This window comes from Oncorhynchus mykiss, chromosome 17, assembly GCF_013265735.2.
Source record: "Oncorhynchus mykiss isolate Arlee chromosome 17, USDA_OmykA_1.1, whole genome shotgun sequence".
In the NCBI taxonomy this organism is placed as follows: domain Eukaryota; kingdom Metazoa; phylum Chordata; class Actinopteri; order Salmoniformes; family Salmonidae; genus Oncorhynchus; species Oncorhynchus mykiss.
The window spans coordinates 8,577,673-8,586,152 of NC_048581.1; the positions used below are offsets into that span (position 1 = coordinate 8,577,673).

Here is an 8,480-nt window from a genome sequence, read left to right on the forward strand (position 1 = left end):
TCCTCCCCTCCTCTACTGATTCTCCTTCATCTCCCATGTCCTCCCTCTCTCCTCCTCCTCTAATCTGTTCCAGTGTGTACAGATGTAACAGAGGTTGACAGATCTCCAGTGGTGTCCTACAGCTCAACTGGTCAGTACGTTGTCAAGGAGGGCGGTCAGGTGTGTTGGGGTCAGAGGACCACCGGTTGGAGCCCAGTAAGGGGACAAGGACAGTGGAGGAAGAGAAGCTGTTAGCAACACACTGACGCTGGTCTCACAGTAACAACAGACAGTTAGATGGTAAACAGGGACATTTATCCTCTCCTCTCCTCTCCTCTCCTCTCCTCTCCTCTCCTCTCCTCTCCTCTCCTCTCCTCTCTTCTCTTCTCTTCTCTTCTCTTCTCTTCTCTTCTCTTCTCTTCTCTTCTCTTCTCCTCTCCTCTCCTCTCCTCTCCTCTGTTCCAGAAATAACAGCAGACTGATAGATGGTAAACAGGAACATTTATTTCAGGTTTAACATAAAGAACCATGCTGTCTCTCTCAACACATTATCAATATTATATAGAGGCCCAAATGATACCTTATTCCCTATATAGTGCACTTGTATAGACCAGAGCAAAATTCTCTATATAGTGCACTTCTATAGACCAGAGCTCTATTCTCTACATAGTGCATTTCTATAGACCAGAGCCCTATATTTCCTATATAGTGCACTACATTAGACCAGAGCCCTATTCCCGATATAGTGCACTACATTAGACCAGAGCCCTATTTCCTATATAGTGCACTACATTAGACCAGAGCCCTATTCCCGATATAGTGCACTACATTAGACCAGAGCCCTATTCCCGATATAGTGCACTACTATAGACCAGAGCCCTATTCCCTATATAGTGCACTACATTAGACCAGAGCCCTATTCCCTATATAGTGCACTACATTAGACCAGAGGCCTATTCCCTATATAGTGCACTACATTAGACCAGAGCCCTATTCCCTATATAGTGCACTACATTAGACCAGAGCCCTATTCCCTATATAGTGCACTACATTAGACCAGAGCCCTATTCCCTATATAGTGCACTACATTAGACCAGAGCCCTATTCCCTATATAGTGCACTACATTAGACCAGAGCCCTATTCCCTATATAGTGCACTACATTAGACAAGAGCCCTATTCCCTATATAGTGCACTACATTAGACCAGAGCCCTATTCCCTATATAGTGCACTACTTTGGGCTCTGGTCATAAAGTAGAACAACATATTCAACTTCTGTGTCTCTTTCTTTTCTCCACGACCCCAGACTGTCTCCACGACCCCAGACTGTCTCCACGACCCCAGACTGTTTCCATCTTTTCTCCACAACCCCAGACTGTTTCCATCTTTTCTCCACAACCCCAGACTGTTTCCATCTTCAGTCAGAATGTATTTTCCTCAAATATATAGACACACCAACTGTCCCAGATACAGGCTCTCTCTCTATATATAGATATAGTCCATCAGTCCTCCTCCTCTCTCTAGAGATGTAGTCCATCAGTCCTCCTCTCTCTCTATAGATATAGTCCATCAGTCCTCCTCCTCTCTCTAGAGATGTAGTCCATCAGTCCTCCTCTCTCTCTATAGATATAGTCCATCAGTCCTCCTCCTCTCTCTAGAGATATAGTCCATCAGTCCTCCTCTCTCTCTAGAGATATAGTCCATCAGTCCTCCTCCTCTCTCTAGAGATATAGTCCATCAGTCCTCCTCCTCTCTCTAGAGATATAGTCCATCAGTCCTCCTCCTCTCTCTAGAGATATAGTCCATCAGTCCTCCTCTCTCTCTATAGAGATATAGTCCATCAGTCCTCCTTCTCCTCCTCTCTCTATAGAGATATAGTCCATCAGTCCTCCTTCTCCTCCTCTCTCTATAGAGATATAGTCCATCAGTCCTCCTTCTCCTCCTCTCTCTATAGAGATATAGTCCATCAGTCCTCTTTCTCCTCCTCTCTCTAGAGATATAGTACATCAGTCCTCCTTCTCCTCTTCTCTCTCTATAGAGATATAGTACATCAGTCCTCCTTCTCCTCTTCTCTCTCTATAGAGATAGAGTCCATCAGTTCTCCTTCTCCTCCTCCCCACCTCTTCTTCCTCTCAAGATATAGTCATCAGTCTCTCACCCACTCCCCTCCCACTCCTCCTCCTCCTCCTCCTCCTCCTCCTCCTCCTCTCTCTCTATAGAGATATAGTCAATCAGTCCTCCTTCTCCTCCTCTCTCTATAGAGATATAGTCCATCAGTCCTCCTTCTCCTCCTCTCTCTATAGAGATATAGTCCATCAGTCCTCCTTCTCCTCCTCTCTCTATAGAGATATAGTCCATCAGTCCTCCTTCTCCTCCTCTCTCCATAGAGATATAGTACATCAGTCCTCTTTCTCCTCCTCTCTCTAGAGATATAGTACATCAGTCCTCCTTCTCCTCTTCTCTCTCTATAGAGATATAGTCAATCAGTCCTCCTTCTCCTCCTCTCTCTCTAGAGATAAAGTCCATCAGTCCTCCTTCTCCTCCTCTCTCTCTATAGATAGAGTCCATCAGTCCTCCTTCTCCTCCTCCCCTCCTCTTCTTCCTCTCAAGATATAGTCATCAGTCTCTCACCCACTCCCCTCCCACTCCTCCTCCTCCTCCTCCTCCTCCTCCTCTCTCTCTATAGAGATATAGTCAATCAGTCCTCCTTCTCCTCCTCTCTCTATAGAGATATAGTCCATCAGTCCTCCTTCTCCTCCTCTCTCTATAGAGATATAGTCCATCAGTCCTCCTTCTCCTCCTCTCTCTATAGAGATATAGTCCATCAGTCCTCCTTCTCCTCCTCTCTCTAGATATATAGTCCATCAGTCCTCCTTCTCCCCCTCTCTCTAGAGATATAGTCAATCAGTCCTCCTTCTCCTCCTCTCTCTCTAGAGATAAAGTCCATCAGTCCTCCTTCTCCTCCTCTCTCTCTATAGATAGTCCATCAGTCCTCCTTCTCCTCCTCCCCTCCTCTTCTTCCTCTCAAGATATAGTCATCAGTCTCTCACCCACTCCCCTCCCACTCCTCCTCCTCCTCCTCTCTCTGTATAGAGATATAGTCCGTCAGTCTCTCTCCTCTCCTCTCCCTCCTCCCCTCCTCTCCTCCTCTATCCATCGCTCTGTATAACATGAAACAGGGTCACGTTATAGATGACCTGATGTCCATTGTTCCATGTGTAGAGGGCCCTCTCTCTGGGGTTGTAGTCCATCATGGAGATGTGAGAGTACTGGTTGTGGAAGGGGATGTCTGTGTACTCATAGCTGGAGGAGTTGGTGTGGTAAGCAAAGTGGACCTTAGCTCCGGCCAGATGGGAGTTGGTGACGTACAGGGTACCACAGATCATGAAGGTCTCCCCTGCACTGCGTTTAGGAAACCCTGTGTCCCAACTCTGGAGAATGTCGAGAGAACGAGGATCCAACCGACTGACCTGGAGAGAGGGAGGGAGGGGTTGAGGGAGGGAGGGAGGGAGGAAGGAAGGAAGGAAGGAAGGAAGGAAGGAAGGAAGGGAGGGAGGGAGGGAGGGAACAACGGGGTGAGGGAGGGAGGGGGTGAGGGAGGGAGGGATGGAGGGAGGGAGGGAACGACGGGGTGAGGGAGGGAGGGGGTGAGGGAACGAGGGATGGAGGGAGGGGGTGAGGGGGGAGGGGGTGATGGGGGAGAGAGGAAGGGAGGGAACGAGTGGGTGAGGGGGGAGGGGGTGATGGGGGGAGGGAGGAAGGGAGGGAGGGAACGAGGGGGTGAGGGAGGGAGGGGGATAAAGGAGAGAGAGATGTGACCTTCGACACACACACATCCTCCCTACCAGTATGATAGAGATGTAGACTACCTACCAGTATGTTAGAGATGTAGACTACTACCAGTACGTTAGAGATGTAGACTACCTACAAGTATGTTAGAGATGTAGACTACCTACCAATATGTTAGAGATGTAGACTACCTACCAGTAGAGGTGTAGACTACCTACCAGTATGTTAGAGGTGTAGACTACTACCAGTAGAGATGTAGACTACCTACCAGTATGATAGAGGTGTAGACTACTACCAGTAGAGGTGTAGACTACCTACCAATATGTTAGAGGTGTAGACTACCTACCAGTATGTTAGAGATGTAGACTACCTACCAGTATGTTGGAGATGTAGACTACATACCAGTATGTTAGAGATGTAGACTACCTACCAGTATGTTGGAGATGTAGACTACATACCAGTATGTTAGAGATGTAGACTACTTACCAGTATGTTAGAGATGTAGACTACTTACCAGTATGTTAGAGATGTAGACTACCTACCAGTATGTTAGAGATGTAGACTACATACCAGTATGTTAGAGATGTAGACTACTTACCAGTATGTTAGAGATGTAGACTACCTACCAGTATGTTAGAGATGTAGACTACCTACCAGTATGTTAGAGATGTAGACTACCTACCAGTATGTTAGAGGTGTAGACTACCTACCAGTATGTTAGAGATGTAGACTACCTACCAGTACGTTAGAGGTGTAGACTATCTACCAGTAGGATAGAGGTGTAGACTACTACCAGTATGTTAGAGATGTAGACTACCTACCAGTATGTTGGAGGTGTAGACTACCTACCAGTATGTTAGAGATGTAGACTACTACCAGTACGTTAGAGATGTAGACTACCTACCAGTATGTTAGAGATGTAGACTACTACCAGTACGTTAGAGATGTAGACTACCTACCAGTATGTTAGAGGTGTAGACTACCTACCAGTATGTTGGAGATGTAGACTACCTACCAGTATGTTAGAGGTGTAGACCACCTACCAGTACGTTAGAGGTGTAGACTACCTACCAGTATGTTAGAGGTGTAGACCACCTACCAGTATGTTGGAGGTGTAGACTACCTACCAGTATGTTAGAGGTGTAGACTACCTACCAGTATGTTAGAGGTGTAGACCACCTACCAGTATGTTGGAGGTGTAGACTACCTACCAGTATGTTGGAGGTGTAGACTACCTACCAGTATGTTAGAGGTGTAGACTACCTACCAGTACGTTAGAGGTGTAGACTACCTACCAGTATGTTAGAGGTGTAGACCACCTACCAGTATGTTCCCAGCGTTAGGTATGGAGGTGTAGACTACCTACCAGTATGTTAGAGATGTAGACTACCTACCAGTACGTTGGAGGTGTAGACTACCTACCAGTATGTTGGAGGTGTAGACTACCTACCAGTATGTTAGAGATGTAGACTACCTACCAGTATGTTGGAGATGTAGACTACCTACCAGTATGTTGGAGGTGTAGACTACCTACCAATATGTTAGAGATGTAGACTACCTACCAGTATGTTGGAGGTGTAGACTACCTACCAGTATGTTGGAGGTGTAGACTACCTACCAGTATGTTAGAGATGTAGACTACCTACCAGTATGTTCCCAGCGTTAGGTATGGAGGTGTAGACTGCCCAGAAGCCGGTCTCATCAGCCATCAGGTCTATGTCAGAAGACCCCCCCCAGCTGTAGGGGAAGGTGTTGTTGTAACCTGCTCCACTCAGACTCCTCTGGAGCACCACGTTACGGGATCGGAAGTGGTACTGCACCTACGGGACAGGGGGTCAGAGAGAGGACAGGGGGTCAGAGAGAGGACAGGGGGTCAGAGAGTGGACAGGGGGTCAGAGAGAGAGGACATGGGGTCATAGAGAGGACAGGGGGTCAAAGAGAGAGGACGGGGGGTCAGAGAGAGGACAGGGGGTCAGAGGACAGGGGGTCAGAGAGAGGACAGGGGGTCAGAGGACAGGGGGTCAGAGGACAGGGGGTCAGAGGACAGGGGGTCAGAGAGAGGACAGGGGGACAGAGAGAGGACAGGGGGTCAGAGAGAGAGGACATGGGGTCAGAGAGAGGACAGGGGGTCAGAGAGGGAACAGGGGGTCAGAGAGAGAGGACATGGGGTCAGAGAGAGGACAGGGGGTCAAAGAGAGAGGACGGGGGGTCAGAGAGAGGACAGGGGGTCAGAGGACAGGGGGTCAGAGAGCGGACAGGGGGTCAGAGGACAGGGGGTCAGAGGACAGGGGGTCAGAGAGAGGACAGGGGACAGAGAGAGGACAGGGGGTCAGAGAGAGAGGACAGGGGGTCAGAGAGAGGACAGGGGGTCAGAGAGAGGACAGGGGGTCAGAGAGAGGACAGGTGGTCAGAGAGAGGACAGGGGGTCAGAGAGAGAGGACAGGAGGACAGAGAGAGGACAGGGGTCAAAGAGAGAGGACAGGAGGTCAGAGAGAGGACAGGGAGTCAGAGAGATGACAGGGGGTCAGAGTGAGGACAGAGGGTCAGAGAGAGGACAGGGGGTCAGAGAGAGGACAGGGGGTCAGAGAGAGGACAGGGGGTCAGAGAGAGGACAGGGGGTCAGAGCAAAAGGACAGGGGGTCAGAGAGAGGACATGGGGTCAGAGAGAGGACAGGGGGTCAGAGAGAGGACAAGGGGTCAGAGAGAAAGGACAGGGGGTCAGAGAGAAAGGACAGGGGGTCAGAGAAAGGACAGGGGGTCAGAGAGAAAGGACAGGGGGTCAGAGGACAGCGGGTCAGAGAGAGGACAAGGGGTCAGAGGACAGGGGTCAGAGAGAGGATAGGGGGTCAGAGAGAGGACAGGGGGTCAGAGAGAGGACAGGGGGTCAGAGAGAGAGGACAGGGGGTCAGAGAGAGGACAGGGGGTCAGAGAGAGGACAGGGGTCAGAGCTAAAGGACAGGGGGTCAGAGAGAGGACAGGAGGTCACATAGAGGACAAGGGATCAGAGAGAAAGGACAGGGGGTCAGAGGACAGCGGGTCAGAGAGAGGACAAGGGGTCAGAGCGAAAGGACAGGGGGTCAGAGAGAGGACAGGGGGTCAGAGAGAGGACAAGGGGTCAGAGAGAGGACAGGGGGTCAGAGAAAGGACAGGGGGTCAGAGAGAAAGGACAGGGGGTCAGAGAGAGAGGACAGGGGGTCAGAGAGAGGACAGGGGGTCAGAGAGAGGACAGGGGATCAGAGACAGGACAGGGGGTCAGAGAGAGGACAAGGGGTCAGAGTGAAAGGACAGGGGGTCAGAGAGAGGAAAGGGGGTCAGAGAGAGGACAAGGGGTCAGAGAGAAAGGATAGGGGGTCAGAGAGAGGACAGGGGGTCAGAGAGAGGACAGGGGATCAGAGACAGGACAGGGGGTCAGAGAGAGGACAGGGGGTCAGAGAGAGGACAGGGGGTCAGAGAGAGAGGACAGGGGGTCAGAGAGACGACAGTGGTCAGAGAGAGGACAGGGGGTCAGAGCGAAAGGATAGGGGTCAGAGAGAGGACAGGGGGTCAGAGAGAGGACAAGGGGTCAGAGAGAAAGGACAGGGGGTCAGAGAAAGGACAGGGGGTCAGAGAGAAAGGACAGGGGGTCAGAGAGAGGACAGGGGGTCAGAGAGAGGACAGGGGGTCAGAGGACAGCGGGTCAGAGAGAGGACAAGGGGTCAGAGGACAGGGGGTCAGAGAGAGGACAGGGGGTCAGAGAGAGGACAGGGGGTCAGAGTGAGGACAAGGGGTCAGAGAGAAAGGACAGGGGGTCAGAGAAAGGAAAGGGGGTCAGAGAGAGGACAGGGGGTCAGAGAAAGGACAGGGGGTCAGAGAGAAAGGACAGGGGGTCAGAGAGAGGACAGGGGGTCAGAGAGAGGACAGGGGGTCAGAGGACAGCGGGTCAGAGAGCGGACAGGGGGTCAGAGGACAGGGGGTCAGAGGACAGGGGGTCAGAGAGAGGACAGGGGACAGAGAGAGGACAGGGGGTCAGAGAGAGAGGACAGGGGGTCAGAGAGAGGACAGGGGGTCAGAGAGAGGACAGGGGGTCAGAGAGAGGACAGGTGGTCAGAGAGAGGACAGGGGGTCAGAGAGAGAGGACAGGAGGACAGAGAGAGGACAGGGGTCAAAGAGAGAGGACAGGAGGTCAGAGAGAGGACAGGGAGTCAGAGAGATGACAGGGGGTCAGAGTGAGGACAGGGGGTCAGAGAGAGGACAGGGGGTCAGAGAGAGGACAGGGGGTCAGAGAGAGGACAGGGGGTCAGAGAGAGGACAGGGGGTCAGAGCAAAAGGACAGGGGGTCAGAGAGAGGACATGGGGTCAGAGAGAGGACAGGGGGTCAGAGAGAGGACAAGGGGTCAGAGAGAAAGGACAGGGGGTCAGAGAGAAAGGACAGGGGGTCAGAGAAAGGACAGGGGGTCAGAGAGAAAGGACAGGGGGTCAGAGGACAGCGGGTCAGAGAGAGGACAAGGGGTCAGAGGACAGGGGTCAGAGAGAGGATAGGGGGTCAGAGAGAGGACAGGGGGTCAGAGAGAGGACAGGGGGTCAGAGAGAGAGGACAGGGGGTCAGAGGGAGGACAGGGGGTCAGAGAGAGGACAGGGGTCAGAGCTAAAGGACAGGGGGTCAGAGAGAGGACAGGGGGTCACATAGAGGACAAGGGATCAGAGAGAAAGGACAGGGGGTCAGAGGACAGCGG

At 51.6% G+C, this 8,480-nt stretch overlaps 1 protein-coding gene across 2 annotated transcripts in view; it reads right to left on the reverse strand.

The window, feature by feature from the left end:
* Positions 1 to 2,905: 2,905 nt before the first annotated feature.
* LOC118940255 (noelin-2-like) overlaps positions 2,906 to 8,480 on the reverse strand; it is a 76,018-nt gene continuing 70,443 nt past the window's right edge. For both annotated transcript variants that reach the window (XM_036948798.1, XM_036948799.1), the window contains exons 7-8: positions 5,415 to 5,588; positions 2,906 to 3,449 (exon numbers count right to left, since the gene is read on the reverse strand). In XM_036948798.1, the coding sequence (XP_036804693.1) occupies positions 3,129 to 3,449; positions 5,415 to 5,588 (495 nt within the window). In that variant the 3' untranslated portion in view covers positions 2,906 to 3,128. The remainder of the gene's footprint in view (positions 3,450 to 5,414; positions 5,589 to 8,480) is intronic.